The sequence below is a fragment of the Ahaetulla prasina genome, chromosome 1, assembly GCF_028640845.1.
Source record: "Ahaetulla prasina isolate Xishuangbanna chromosome 1, ASM2864084v1, whole genome shotgun sequence".
NCBI lineage: Eukaryota > Metazoa > Chordata > Lepidosauria > Squamata > Colubridae > Ahaetulla > Ahaetulla prasina.
In genome coordinates, this window is record NC_080539.1 from 364,069,915 (window position 1) to 364,086,002 (window position 16,088).

At 44.3% G+C, this 16,088-nt stretch overlaps 1 protein-coding gene across 1 annotated transcript in view; it reads right to left on the reverse strand.

The window, feature by feature from the left end:
- Nucleotides 1-1,198: 1,198 nt before the first annotated feature.
- MYO1F (myosin IF) overlaps nt 1,199-16,088 on the reverse strand; it is a 102,981-nt gene continuing 88,091 nt past the window's right edge. The window contains exons 24-28 of the mRNA XM_058163415.1: nt 15,660-15,808; nt 13,518-13,604; nt 8,275-8,488; nt 5,315-5,484; nt 1,199-1,834 (exon numbers count right to left, since the gene is read on the reverse strand). Of these exons, the coding sequence (XP_058019398.1) occupies nt 1,758-1,834; nt 5,315-5,484; nt 8,275-8,488; nt 13,518-13,604; nt 15,660-15,808 (697 nt within the window). The 3' untranslated portion in view covers nt 1,199-1,757. The remainder of the gene's footprint in view (nt 1,835-5,314; nt 5,485-8,274; nt 8,489-13,517; nt 13,605-15,659; nt 15,809-16,088) is intronic.

Here is a 16,088-nt window from a genome sequence, read left to right on the forward strand (position 1 = left end):
TGCCATGCACACCAAGCCACACCCACAGAACCGGTAGTAAAAAAATTTGGATTTCACCACTGCTCGTAATGTCTTGTCTGTTTACTAATTTCTTCATTTTCCATTATGAAGGAGTGCGGTTATTTTCCTAGAATGTTAACAGGGTCATGTTCTAATAGGATAAACGTAATCAAACACGTACATAACTAAATTTCCAGTGTTTTTCATGAATTTCTCAGACTGTTCTTGACTTCTTACATAACTACACTAAAACACCACCTGTTTTCATAATCTGTCCATCCTTTCAAGACAACCATAGGTTCCGTCTGTGGCATAAATTGCCAATATTAGTCTTGTTTAGGGTGGGATTATCGTGGCTCTTGTAGTTCAGGATTATGTTCCTGAGTTAACGTTTCAATGCAGCTGACAACCAACATGGCCCATGGTGAGGTATGCTGGGAGCTGCAGTTTAGCAGCTGAAGGGTGGTAGCACTTCTGCCCTTACCTTGAGGTAAAACAAGAAAGAAAAGATAACCTACAAATCTCTTATTACAAATCCACCTCTCACATTTTGCTGGTCCTTCCTGGGTTTCCTAACAGATTTTAGTCGATATTGGACTAAGACAATTAAGGCTCTTCAGATCAAAGTCCTTAATCTGTAGAAGTTCACAAAATGATTTGTGCCAGGTTAGTCACTCTCTCAGCCCAAATTACTATACAGGATTAGGGAAAATGTACATGGCTTTCAATTTCTGAAGGAAAAGCAGGATATAAATCTAACCATAACTAATTAGAAAGTTTTGATGCATCTCTGAAGTGGAATGAGGTATGACTGGCATTCATAGGCCGTTTTTGTATTTCTTCAAGTTACTGATTTCAGTAAGGGGTCCCCGCTCCCAAACAACAGGTTTCTTTCCTGAGTTAAGTATTGGTTGCCATTAAAATGGGGTGGAGATGGTGGTGGTGACACTTTTTACTTGGGCCTGTAGAAGACCCCAAGTTCAATATTTTGGGACTGTCCGTTCCTTTTAGCTCCCTATGGGACTAAGATTAGGTGAGATGCTTCTGCATGTATGCCACTTTAAGAAATACGGGCTACAACTCCCATACGTAGCTTCCAGTGTTCTGCTGTACATACCTATTGAATTTATTCTCCCAGGAGGCAACTTTTTTTAGGGGGAGAAAAAAAGGTAGGCTCTTAAATTCATGGGATGAAATAATGGAAACGAAGAAAGGCATTTAATAGAATTGCTTAAGTTTAATACCCCTCCTATCAGTGACAGTATGCCAAATTATTCAATTCATCTGAATGCCCCTTCATAAAGCTGACTTTTATCAGCCATCGTCATAAAGCTCTTAACATTTAATAAGTGCCATATTGAGAAACCAAAGAAGACAGGTGGAATCCTTGCGTTTTGAAATTTGGTATTTTAATTATCTGTAATGCCCCCAACAAGATTGCATCAGCTGTCCAGACCCAGCAAGCAGTACCTCCCGCATGCGTTCCGTTCTCGGTTATTTAAAATACTTCTACGTCCTCAACGCTTTTCTTAAATAGCATCTGAGCACCTTAAAAGATCATGCAAGTGAAGAAAGGTACTAGGACTACTCTCTTCCCTGAGGTTCTTAAACAACAAGGTTGCTGTTTTGAAAAAAAGCCATTGAGAAATATCCAGGTAAGAGTTTCTTTTTGCTTAGCCCGACTTGCCTCCGTGAAATGGCTATTTTACCCATTCCTATCGTGCCTCTTACTTCTCATTTCCGATTGCTATTTCTGTTCAGATCTTCTCTACGTAGTTCCCAGGAAAAAGTCCTTCTCGGCCATGGAGACGACCCTTCCACCATCCAGAGTGATCTGTAAAATCGATAACAAAAAGTTATATTTAGAGTAGAAGAGCCATGGTGTCACAGTGGTTAGAGTGCAGTACTGTAGGCTACTTCTGCTGACTGACTGCTGTCTGCAATTTGGCAGTTCCCACCAGGCTTAAGGTTGACTCAGCCTTCTGTCCTTCCGAGATCGGTAAAGTGAGGAGCCAGCTTGTTGGGGGCAATGGGTTAACTCTGTAAACTGCTTAGAGAGGGCTGTAAAAGCACTGTGAAGCGGTATATAAGTCTTAAGTGCTATTAGGGGGACAAAAGCCGTAGTGGTGCAATGATCAGACTATAGTATTGCAAGGCTAATTCTGCCAACTGCCAGTAGTTTGATCCTCACCGGCTCAAGGTTGACTCAGCCTTCCATCCTTCTGAGATTGGTAAAATGAGGACACCGGTTGTTGGGGGCAATTATGCTGATTCTGTAAACCGCTTAGAGAGAGCTGTAAAAGCACTGTAAAGCCGTATATAAGTCTAAGTGCTATTGCTATTTCTTGAAGTTGAGTATCTGTGGAAGACCTGCGATCTTGAAAAGAAGTGTCCTGTTCTTTAAAAATCTCTACAGCTATGACTTTCAGAGTTTGGAAGGAATCTTTTATACAGGTAGTCCTCGACTTACAACTGTTCATTTAGCGGCCGTTCAAAGTTACAATGGAACTGAAAAAAGTGACTTCTAACTAACCGGGCCTCACACTCACAGGGTTACATGCTCAAAATTTGGTGGCCTGGCAACTGGCATTTATAGCAGTCCTCGACCTATGACCACAATTGAGCCCAAAATTTATGGTGCCAAGTGAGAAATTTAAGTGAGTTTCGGCCCATTTTATGACTTTTCTTGCCACGTTTGTTAAGTGAATCCCTGCAGTTGTTTAAATGGTTATTAAGTGAATCTGGCTTTCCCAGTGACTTTGCTTGTCAGAAGGTTGCAAAAGGGGATCACATGACCCCTGGGACACTGCGACTGTCATAAATATTTATTTATAAATAAATATTTAGACCATTTGACGGCCGTCTCCAGGAGAGCTTTTTACCAGGTCCACCTGGTGCGCCAGTTGCGCCCCTTTCTAGACCGGGATGCCCTATGCACGGTCACTCACGCCCTCGTGATGTCTCGCCTGGATTACTGCAATTCTCTCTACATGGGGCTCCCCTTGAAGGGCATCCGGAGGCTGCAGTTAGTTCAGAATGCAGCTGCGCGGGTTATAGAGGGAGCCCCTCGTGGCTCCCGTATGACACCAATCCTGCGCAGACTGCACTGGCTACCTGTGGCCTTCCGGGTGCGCTTCAAGGTTTTGGTAACCACCTTCAAAGCGCTCCATGGCATAGGGCCGGGTTATCTACGGGACCGCCTACTGCTACCTAATACCTCTCACCGACCCGTGCGCTCTCACAGAGAGGGACTCCTCAGGGTGCCGTCAGCTAGGCAGTGCCGTCTGGCGACGCCCAGGGGAAGGGCCTTCTCTGTGGGGGCTCCCACCCTCTGGAACGAACTCCCCCCAGGACTTCGTCAACTTCCGGACCTCCGAACCTTCCGTCGCGAGCTCAAGACACATTTATTCATCTGTGCAGGACTGGCCTAGATTTTAAATTTATAGGGGTTTTAAATTGGTTTTAATATTTATATTTATATTTTAAAATTTGGCATTAGAATAAGTTTTTTAATGGTTATTTTAATGTGTATATGAATGTTTTATTTGCCTGTGAACCGCCCTGAGTCCTTCGGGAGATAGGGCGGTATACAAATATGAATAATAAATAAATAAATAAATAAATAAATATGAACCAATTGTCAAGCATCTGAATGTAAATAACGTGACTATGGGGATGACGCAATGGTCATAAGTGTGAAAAAGGGTCATAAGTCACTTTTTTCAATGCCATTGCCGCTTTGAACAGTCACTAAATAAACTGTTGTAAATCGGGGACTGCCTGTATTTAAAATAGTTGGAGCAGCCTGGAATCATGTGATCACCATCTGCAACTTTCCCAACTGTCTTCTGACAAGCAAAGCCAATGGGGGAGGTTGGATTTGCTTAGCAACCATAGCTATTTCCACTCATCTGTATTTCAAGCTGGGATGCACAAGTAATCCTGTCCCCTTAAACTGGATCTGGTATTTGGGAAGAAACAAATGAATTACTTCATCTATCTCTCATTGTCTATCCGAACCAGGATTCCTAATCGGGTGAAATCCAGAACAGGGGTCTCCAACCTGGCTGAGGAACTCTGGGAGTTGAAGTCCACAAGTCTTAAAGTTGCCAAGGTTGGAGACCCCTGATCCAGAAGGTTCTGACAGGTTCTGGAGAATTGGTAGCGGAAATTTTGAGTAGTTTGGAGAACTGCTAATAACTGCAGTGATTTGCTTAACATCGGTGGCAAAAAAATATTCATAAAACGGACTGCAACTCATTTAACATAAATGTGTTGCTTAACAACAGAAATTCTGGTCTCAAATGTGATTGTAAATCAAGAACTACCTGTAGTTAAAATGTTTCTATCAATGCTTGTGTACATGTGCAGACAAATTACTGTATGTAACCCAGACAGATAAATCCCACAAAAGAATGTTGTGCCTCTGCACAATTTTTACCCCTCCACAGATCTATGCAGACATATTTACCCCACTAACTTTGCAAATAAAAGGCAAAAGTTCCCCCTGTCCAGTTGTGTTTGATTCCAGGGGGCGGTGTTCATCTCAGTTCTAAGCCAAGGGAGAACCAGCGTTGTCCGAAGAAACATCCGTGGTCATGTGGCCAGCATGGCTATTTTTTTTATTTACATTTATATCCCGCCCTTCTCCGAAGACTCAGGGCGGCTTACAGTGTGTAAGGCAATAGTCTCATTCTATTTGTATATTTACAGTCAATTTATTGCCCCCCCAACAATCTGGGTCCTCATTTTATCTACCTTATAAAGGATAGAAGGCTGAGTCAACCTTGGGCCTGGTGGGATTCGAGCCTGCAGTAATTGCAGGCTGCTGTGTTTTAATAACAGGCTATCTTACAGCCTGAGCCACCATGGCCCTTATACCTACAGCCTGAGCCACCACAGCTATATGCCCATGCACCCAGAGCACTGTGCACCCAAGTGGTACCTATTTATCTACTTGCATTTGCATGCTTTTGAACTGCTAGGTTGGCAGGAGCTAAGGCAAGTAATGGGAACTCACCCTGTCTTGCGGTGCTTGGGTCTTGAACCCAGGCTGTCTGATTTCCGGCTGACAAATTGAGCATCTTTAACCGCTGAGCCATCGTGCCCCAATAACCTGGCAAATACTTGCACTTCTCATTTTAAGCCTAAAAGTTCTCATTTTAAGCCTAAAAGCATGTTTATATCAGAACAGAAATTCCTGGATTCCCACTTACGATATTTCCCAGCTGCAAGTGTGGGGATTTCCATTCCCCCGCTCACAAAAAAACGATTGGTGAGGTACGAAAACTGGACCAGAGCGAAGTCCTCTTACCTTCCATCAAGAGATCTATGATATCGCCCACATTGAAACTCAGTTCGTCCACATCCTGGCTAAGATACCGGTACAAAGCCCGACAACGTGGTCCCGAAATCTTGGGTTGTGGTTTGGGTCTTCCTGCAGCAGGAGGTGGCCTTTGGCTAATGCTTCTTTTCCTTTGTGTCCTGATACATTAGAGAGAAAAGTGAACTAGTTATTTATTTTTTATTTATTTATTTGTCGAGTACGTATTAGGTAATATATATAAGTATAAACATGAACTGAATTCATAAAATGAATACAATTAAAGGGGACATTAGGACAGGGACGGTAGGCACACAGGTGCACTTATGCACGCCCCTTACAGACCTCTTAGGAATGGGGTGAGGTCAACAGTAGCAAGTCTAAGGTTAAAATTTTGGAAGTTTTGGGATGAAACCACAGAGTCAGGTAGTGCATTCCAGGCATTGACCGCTCTGTTGCTGAAGTCATATTTTCTGCAATCGAGTTTGGAGTGGTTCACTTTAAGTTTGTATCTATTGTGTGCTTGTGTATTGTTGTGGTTGAAGCTGAAGTAGTCATTGACAGATAGGACATTGTAGCAGATGATTTTATGAGCTATGCTCAGGTCATACCAAAGGCAGCATAGTGCTAAATTTTCTATGCCCTAAAATTTCAAGTCTGGTGGCATAAGGTATTTTGTTGCAAGCAGAGTAGTGGAGGACTCTTGTGAAATATTTCTGGACACATTCAATTGTATTAATGTCCGATATGCAGTGTGGGTTCCAGACAGACGAGCTGTATTCGAGTTACCCAACATCTCATCCAAGCTTAGTTGGTGTATTGCTCTGTCTCAGACCAGCAAGGTTGGATCACAAATATTTTGGAATTTAGATGCAACAACCACACCCGTGTGGCAATTTTAAGCCTTTTGGGAGTCCTTGATGCTCTCTGAGCTTGGTTGTTTGCTTGCAAACGTTTCATCACCTGAGTAGCTAACATCATTAATACACTGAAGGTATCATCTAATTGGGTAATGAAACATCTGCAAGCAAGCACCCAAAGCACAGAGAGCACCAATTTTTCCCTAGTTCAACCCTGAGCTACATTCTATTAGTATTTTAAGGGTTTTTCCCCCCAAGGTAGTCCTCGTCTTACAACAATTCATTTACGTTCGAAGTTATAATGGCACTGAAAAAAGTGATTTATGATAATTTTTCACGCTTATGACCGTTGCAGCATCCCCATGGTTACATGAGTTACATTCGGATGCTTGTCAATTGACTCACATTTATGACCGTTGCAATGTTCCGGAGTCATGTAATCCCCTTTTACGACCTTCTGACAAGCAACCTCAGTGGGGAAGCCAGATTTATGGAATTTTGGAAGCCAATGGGGATTGCCACTTAACAACCATGCTACTAATTTAAGAACTGCAGTGATTTGATTATCTACAAAACAGATATCAGATTAAGAAATATCAGATTGCCTTTGAATAATTAGAAAGTTATTTTATGTAATGGGGAGGGGGTTGGGAGATGAAAAGCTTTGGATGAGGTTAATTGGATTGGAAGGGAAAATTTTATTCTATGTTTGGTTTATGTATAACAATACCTTGTGATTGACCTGGGAAGCCGGGGGGGGGGAGGGAGGGGGGAAGGGGGTTTTCTGGGAGGGAGGGGGGGGAAAAATCTTTGTTTTTTTAAAAACTTTTTCAATTAAAAAAAAAAAAGAACTGCAGTGATTCACTTAACAAATGTGGTGAGAAAAGTCCTAAAATGGGGCAAAACTCACTTAACAAATTTCTCACGTAACAACATAAATTTTGGGCTCAGTTGTGGTCGTAAGTTGAGGACTACCTGTATAAGTTTTTTAAATTGTTTATTTTAATTGTATTCTGTTATTGTTTTTATTCCGGCTTTACACCGCCCTGAGTCCTTCGGGAGAAGGGCGGTATAAAAATCTAATAAATAAATAAATAAAAATAAATACAAGAAAACAACATAATAAAATAACGTAAGACAGCAATATAAGCAGAGGTGGGTGTCACATACTGTAACAATCGGTTTGCCCAGAACTGAAAATGTGAGCGTGCATGGCATCGAAAAAATGGTGATTATATAGGACGGGATAGCCCCAGGGAGGGTGTAGGAACTACTGGTTCACCTGAACCGGTCTAAACTGGCAGCAGCCCACCTGCGAATATAAGGATATTCAAGAATACTGATAGCACTTCGGTGGGTAGGTAACAATATTCTGTGTGTCGCAGCATACGGTCATGCTGGCCACATGACCACAGAAACATCTTTGGACAACGCTGGCTCCTTTGGCTAGGAAGCGGGTCTATGACAATTCGCCGCAACCAACTTGCCATGGCCAACTTGCCATGGCCAGCTCACCACTGCTAACTTGCCACAGCCAACTCACCACGGCTAACTGGCCACGGCCAACTCACCGCGGCTAACTGGCCACGGCCAACTCACCACGGCTAACTGGCCACGGCCAACTCACCACGGCTAATTGGCCAGGGCCAACTTGCCACAGCTAATTTGCAGTAGGACAACTTCCCGCAGCCAGCTCATCATGGCTAACTTGCCACAGCCAGTTTGCTGCAGGACAACTTGCCACGGCCAACTTGCCATAGGACAACTCCCTGCGGGACAAGAATTACACTAACAATCAAAGAAATGGTGGGACAGAATCATTAAGGAAAGGATGCAAAAGGAGGGACAGAATGAAATGCGAATGGCAAAAATTAAACTAATTTTTTATTTACTTTAAGTAAATAGAATTGTTATATTGTCTCGCAGCAAGCTGTCCCGTGGTGAGTTGGCCGCGGTGAGTCGTCCTCCAGCGAGTTGGCAGTGGCGAGTTGTCCCATTCCGAGGAGACGGAGATGAGCAACCGCCCTTTAGAATCGGACACCACTGGACAGAGGAAGTATTTAGCTTTTTAAAAAATAAAGTAGTACATACCCAGCCATGCCCTGGTCGGGGACACTGAGGAACTCCATGTTTTGATCCGGGGGTACTCTGGCCTTTGGCCGCCGTGCCATATTTTGTTTCGGAAGTGCCGTGGCGGGGGGACCTGATCCAGGCCTTTGGGGACTGCAGTAGGTGTGCTCCTGTTGCCTGGTGTTGTAAGGAAGTTGAGCGGCTCCATTTCTACAGATAATTGATTGATTTCCTCCTAGAAGTGGTAGAAACAGCCGTCTTATTAAACCATTGACTTTTTACATACTAGTTATTCGGCAGATAAGCCTTCTTGCTCCTCATTTAGACTCTGTAGGACAGGGGTCTCCAACCTTGGCAACTTTAAGCCTGGTGGACTTCAACTCCCAGAATTCCCCAGCCAGCTTTGCTGGCTGGGGGATTCTGGGAGTTAAAGTCCACCAGGCTTAAAGTTGCCAAGGTTGGAGACCCCTGCTGTAGGAGATCTGAGATTTTTGTGTGTGTGTGAAATGTGCTTTTATAAGGGAGTTAATTCTTAAAAGTTTTAGAGGTCTCCCAAATTCTTAACAGAGCCTAAGAATACACAGGCTTAAAATTATGAAAGTGGTGAATTTTAGCTGCTAAACTCTCTAAATCGGTGCTTCTCAAAGTTGGCAACTTTAAGATACGGGGACTTCAATCTCCAGAATTCCCCAGCCAAGAAGAGAATTCTGGGAGTTGAAGTCCACACATCTTAAAGGTGCCAATTTTAAAATCTGCAAGTTTCTCTGTAATACAGATACTGGGGCCAAATCCACCTAGGGTTAGGTCTCCATGAATTTGGAGAGCAAAATGGACATTGCCAATGGATTTGTAGTGCTTTATTATGGTTAGGAGGATGCTGACTTTTCGAGCCTGCCTTATCTATATTTCTTGGTAAAATACAGGAGAAAATCCTCTTGGGGAACAAATACACCTAGGGATGTATTCAGTGGTAGGTTCGCAGAAGTTTGGGAGAACCTCTAGCTAAGATTTTGTGTAGTTCGGAGAACCCCCAAATCCCACTCCTGGCTGGCCCAGCCCACCCTTTCCCGCCCCTCCCAGGAGTACCCAAGTGGCCCATTTTGGATGCAGGTAAGTTCAGAGCATGCTGTCGTGTCCCACTCCTCTGCTGACAGCCGGGTCAGGGAAATCCGAATCAGGCGTGCCTCTGCAGCTCTGCCAAAGTCCTAGCAAAGTCCTCAAGGCAGGCAGGAGATCAGAAAGTGACTTCAGCAAGATATGTTTAGACTTTGCCTGACTCAGAGAATGCCAGAAAGCAGATCCTTTATATAGGCCATGGGGTGTGGCTCCATGACTCAGCACTTATCCAGGCCTGCCCCTCCCTTCCTTCTGTTGCCTCCACCTATCAAGTCTTCTGACACGAGGGTCACTCCAGTCGGCAGCTGTTGGCAATAGACCTCCCTCAGGCTCACATGCTGTGGAGGAGGGGGAGGGGTCTAGTTGCTCCGTTTGCCTGGGCATGGAGCCAGAGCTGGGGGCTGGAGATATTTCCTCCTCTTCAGCTTGTCTGGGCATGGAGCCAGGGCTGGGGCCGGGAGGCATACTAGAACATTCCTCCGTGTTCGGAAGCAGATAAGCAGGCCCCGGCTGTGGTGAGATTGGGCGAGACACAACACATGCGCGGAGACTCGGGAAGGGCAAAAAACAGGCCTACCAGAAGTTCAGGAAGGCCTCCAGAGCGCTTTCAGAGCCTGGGGAGGCCGTTTTTGCTCTCTCGGAGACTCGAGGAAAGCCTCCAGAGCCCGGGGAGGCTGATTAGGCCACACTCACCATGGCCACGCCCACCCAGCAACCGGACAGAGAACCCCTTGTTAAAATTTTTGAAACCCACCCCTGGTTATCTTTCAACGAATCTAGAGAACAAAATTCACCAATGGATTTGTAGTGTGTCGGTACGCTTAGAAGGGTGCCGATTTTTCCATCCCACCTTATTTATGTTTCCTGGTAAAACACATGGGGGAAAAAAATCCCATTGGGCTGTAAATCTAACTAGCACTAGAGTTAGCGTTAGGTCTCTATGAATTCGGAGAGAAAAATTGAAATCTCCAACACATTTTACCCTGTTTTGTGGCGCTTGTTAAGCAAATCGCCATTATAGTTTAGTGAAGCTGCAGTCATTATTTTTTTTTTTTTTTGCCAAAATGTGGAAGTAAATACGGGTTTTTGGCAAAAATATCGTAAATCCCAGTAATATGACCACAGGGCACTGCAAACAGGCATAAATGCAGGCCAGTGCACGGCTGGCTAGTTTCCAAGTACCTGAAATGCAGTCATGTGATTGTGAGGGACAGCTGTCAGAACATCAGCACCGGGGTGTAAGTATCTTTTGAGGGGGAGTCTATCATAATTTCGGTTGCCAAAAAGCTGGTTGTAAATTGAAGACAACTGTATTATCTCTTGGTGGTTGTGCTCGCATATTTTGTATTCCTTCATCAATACTATACATAAATGACCTTTGTGATCATATTATAAGTAACTGCATTCTCTTTGCCGATGATGTTAAAGTATTTAACACTACCAACAATGCTGCTACCCTTCAAAAAGACCTTGACTTTGTGTCGGAATGGTCAAAAAATTGGCAACTCCAAATCTCAACCAACAAATGCTCTGTCTTACACTTTGGCAAAAAGAATCAGAACACAAAATACGAGGTGAGTGGACATGACCTTGTAGATGACCCTCACTCTTTCAAGGACTTTGGAGTACTCATATCAAATGATCTAAGTGCCAAAGCCCACTGTAACAACATTGCCAAAAAGGCATTAAGAGTTGTAAACCTAATCTTGCATAGTTTCTTCTCCGGTAATATTACACTACTAATCAGAACATACAAAACATTTGCTAGACCAATTCTCGAATACAGCTCATCTGTGTGGAACCCACCCTGCATATCAGACATTAATACAACTGAGCGTGTCCAGAAATATTTCACAAGAAGAGTCCTCCACTCCTCTGCTCACAACAAAATATCTTATGCCACCATACTTGAAATTCTGGGTTTAGAAAATTTAGAACTATGCTGCCTTCGGTATGACCTGAGCATAGCTCATAAAATCATCTCCTACCTGTCAATGACTACTTCAGCTTCAACCACAACAACACACAAGCACACAATAGATACAAACTTAAAGTGAACCACTCCAAACTCGATTGCAGAAAATACGATTTCAGCAACAGAGTTGTTAATTCCTGGAATGCACTACCAGACTCTGTGGTCTCATCCCAAAATCCCCAAAACTTTAACTTAAGACTGTCTACTGTGGACCTCACCTAAGAGGTCTGTAAGGGGCGTGCACAAGAGCACCAGCATGCCTACTGTCCCTGTCCTTTTAATTGTATTCATTTTATGTATTCAATTCATGCTTATACTTATATATGTTATTTAATATGTACTCAACAAAATAAATAAATAAAATAAATAAATATTCTGCATTCCTCTATGCCCAGCTGTTTGCTAAAGTTTAGGATAAAGGGTGAAACACCCCTTCTCCCAAATAAAGTAAATTCAATTGTGTGTATACCTCCACCATCTTACCAGTTCTGAGGGGGGGCTAAAAGCATAGCCATGATATCACAAGAAGCCCAGGGCTGGATGTTTCAGCTTCTATTATTCGTTTTTGGCATAACCTAGTTTGTTTGGTTTGCTTGTTTTCCTACTTTAATAATAGCTGTAGGAGATGACCAGGCTGAGACCGAGGGAGGAGTCCAACATGTCATCAGTCATGAATCCCTTCATGCCCACCAAGAGATCTAAATCCAGCCCATTTTGAATTCCTTCCACTCTTATCTCCCACTAATTTCCCTTGGCCGTTAGTAGTTCAGATTCTTGTAGAGAGCTTAAGCTTGCAATAAATAAGGGCCTCTGTGGCTCAGACTGGTAAGACAGTCTGTTATTAACAGCAGCTGCTTGCAATTACTGCAGGTTCAAGCCCCACCAGGCCCAAGGTTGACTCAGCCTTCCCTCCTTTATAAGGTAGGTAAAATGAGGACCCAGATTGTTGGGGGCAATAAGTTGACTTTGTATATAATATACAAATGGATGAAGACTATTGCTTGACATAGTGTAAGCCGCCCTGAGTCTTTGGAGAAGGGCGGGATATAAATGCAAAAAAATAAATAAATACCCATTTGAACTGTCTGCATCTCCTGATTTTCCTGGCACTTGACAACAGCTTCAGACATCTATTTTTTATTTATGTTCAACAACAAAAAAGGAAGCCTACTACCAGGGGTGAAATCCAGCAGATTCTGATAGGTTCTGGAGAACTGGTATTGGAAATTTTGAGTAGTTCAGAGAACCGGCAAATATCACTTCTGACTGGCCCCAGAGTGGGGTGGGAATGGACATTTTGCAATATCCTTCCCCTGGAGTGGAGAGGGACTGGAGATTTTGCAGTATCCTTCCCCTGCCACGTCCACCAAGCCACATCCACCAAGCCACACCCACAGAACTGGTAGTTAAAAAAATTGGATTTCACCACTACCTACTACCCTAAGTCAGCGATTTGTTTCTGCATATTAGTGAGTACTCGGGTACTCTAGGGGGTCACTGCAAAGAGGCTGGGAGATTTGGCTGCAGATTTTTCATTCCTGCTTAGATCACATTTCCATTCATTCCTCAGCTAGATTCTCAAAAGTTCCCCTTCTCTTTGTAACTCTCTCACAATAGTCTTGGAAGCTGTTGTGTCTGTGCCCCCCGAGCCAGGCCTCCTGCCAGAAAGTGAGTTGGAAAGTGAGGGGGAAGGACCATCAGGACTTACCTCGGGAGCACCGGCTTCCCTGGCTCAGCTCCAGGAGCCAGAGGCAGGCCAGGTGGAAGAGATAACGAGGCCTTCGTCCCCTGACTCTTCCCCCCCCAGGCCACGCCTCCAGACCCAGCTGATGGCAATCAGGCCTGGCTGGACCCTAGGTTTCGTAGGCAGGAGAGGCGGGAACAACAGAAGCAGGGGTGGGGCAGGCCTAGGAAGTGCTGAGTCATGGAGCCACACCCAACATGATATAAAGGCAGCAACAGCTGCTGTGCCTCTTTGTAGCAGGCAAATCAACTGATTAACTAAGAGCTGAAGTACTGTTTGTTCCTGGGTGACTCATCGGCATCGAGGGAGATAACAGAGACACTTGGCAGACGCTAGTTTGCTGCCAGAGCTGATAGTGCCGGCTAATTAAGCCATCGCTCGGACGGAGGCGAGGGGGGACAGAACAGAAGCTGAGCACAGTTTTCCTACCTCTTGGAATTGGCGGAGCAGCTCGGGATGTTGGTGGGTGCTTGGGAGGACGCCCTCTGCCTTGCTGGATTCCTTTCCTGGTTGGCTCTATAGGATGAGAAAAAACATGAAGGAAGAAATGGTTGCAGGTGGAAGTTCCTTGATAGCATTTTTTACCTGGTGCCAACCTTTGAGTGCCCCCACAAAATGCTGTCTCTGCAGAAGCACAGTTTTATCTATGGGCAACCAGTGATTTGAGGCCAACAGTGAAAAAAGTTTTTCATGTACTTTAGGTATACAGATAGTCCTCGACTTACACCACAGCCGGCACCAGAATTTCTGCTGGTGAGCAAAGTGGTGAGTCGCACTCAGTTTTATGATCTTTTATGATCTTTTCTACTACAGTTGTTAAGGGAATCCCTGCAATTGCAATTAAGTAAATCATACCATTATTAAGCAAATGTGGCGTTCCCCATTGCCTTTGTTTGTTGCAGGCTGGCTGGGGTGGTTGGAAGTGATGATCACATGACCTCAGGGTGCTGCAACTGTCATCAAAACATGCCGTTAGCCAAGTGATCATGTGACCCTGGGTATGTTGCAGTTGTAAATACAAAGGCTGATCGTAAGTCACTTTTTTCAATGCTGTCGTAACTTCGAATGGTTGTTAAACGAGTGGACTACCTGTATCTCTAAAGACATACATGACCATAGGGCGCTAGACTATTTAGGAGACCATCTGTCTGTAATGATTTCTGCTCACAACAGAACTAACGAGGAGAACGCACGCTCCTCCGTTATACAATTTTACCTTTCTGAATTTATTTTACAATAGTTATCTGGATCAGGGGTCTCCAACCTTGGCAACTTGAAGACTTGTGGTCTTCAAGTTGCCAAGGTTGGAGAGCCCTGATCTGGATTGTTGGTTTAATTATATTATTTGAATATTTGTACTCTTCCCCAGAAGCAACTTCCCTCTGAGGTGGGAGCACACCTTTGAAACCTCATCACAAGAAGAGGGCCGTGAAAATATTTACAGACCCCTCGCATCCTGGACATAAACTGTTTCAACTCCTATCCTCAAAACGACGCTATAGAGCAATGCACACCAGAACAACTAGACACAAGAACAGTTTTTTCCCGAAGGCCATCACTCTGCTAAACAAATAATTCCATCAACACTGTCAAACTATTTACTGAATCTGCACTACTATTAATCTTCTCATTGTTCCCATCACCAATCTCTTTCCACTTATGACTGTATGACTGTAACTTTGTTGCTGGCAATCCTTATGATTTATATTGATATACTGACCATCAATTGTGTTGTAAATGTTGTACCTTGATGAACGTATTTTTTCTTTTATGTACACTGAGAGCAAATGCACCAAGACAAATTACTTGTGTGTCCAATCACACTTGGCCAATAAAAAATTCTATTCTATTCTATTCTATTCTTCTCCTAGGAGAGGGGTGTCAAACTCGCTTTCACTGAGGGCCGCATCAGGGTTGTGTTTGACCTCAGAGGCCGATGTGTGTATGGTTGAATGTGTGTGGCCATGGTGGATGTGATCATGGTGGGTATGACACAGGACTCATGTCAGGGGTACCTGTGATGGCCAAGTGCTAAGGCAGGACTTCCCTGAGACCCTCCTTCCCTCTCATTATAATCTCCCTCTTCATTCTCCTTTCTTCTTCCTTCCCCCGTTTCCTTATTTTTCCTTCCTTGCTCTCTTCCCATTTTTCCTTCTTTTTCTTCGTCTTTCCCCTTTCCCTTTCTCCTTTCCTGTCCCTTCTTGCATGCTCAAATGCAAAAGGGGAAACATTGCTCCTTTTGTTTTGTTTTGAGTTTGTTTTGCAAGCCCTCTGCCAGTGAAAACAGAGCTCGGGAGGGCTGCGCCCCCCCCCCTTGAGTTCCATTTTTGCTGGCAGAGGCACCGTGGGGTGGTCTTTTGCTGTTTCCAGGCCGGCCCCATGGGCCAGTTCTAAGCACTCCGCGGGCCATATCCGGCCCGCAAGCCTTACGTTTGACACCACCGTCCTAGGAGAAGTCAAACTAAGGCATTATTGATGCTGGAAGAGTGCCAGAAAAGAGTCAGCTGACCAGGTTCCTTCAACTTCTGAATTGGCCCCCTCTCAGACAAGACCCATAAGCCTGACGCTTACTGGAATTTTTAGGCAGCCCATTCCCAATGCTGACACAAAGATTTTTTCCGGATGATTTGAGTAAAGCCACGTTGCCTGGACCATTCATAAAAGTCACTGTCCGGGTGCCGCCTCCGCCCCAGCCTTCCTTCTTCACACGGAATTGTAGTCTGAAATGAAGAAGAGGAGGACAATCCAGATTACAATACTTAAGGTTTGTTGCAGGGGTGAAATCCAGCAGGTTCTGACAGGTTCTGGAAAACCTGTAGTGGAAATTTTGAGTAGTTCAGAGAACCAGTAGTGGAAATTTTGAATAGTTTGGAGAACTGGCAAATACTACCTCTCGCTGGTCCCAGAGTGGGGTGGGAATGGAGATTTTGCAATATCCTTCCCCCAGGAGTGGAGAAGGAATTGGGATTTCGCAGTATCCTTCCCCTGGAGTGGGATGGG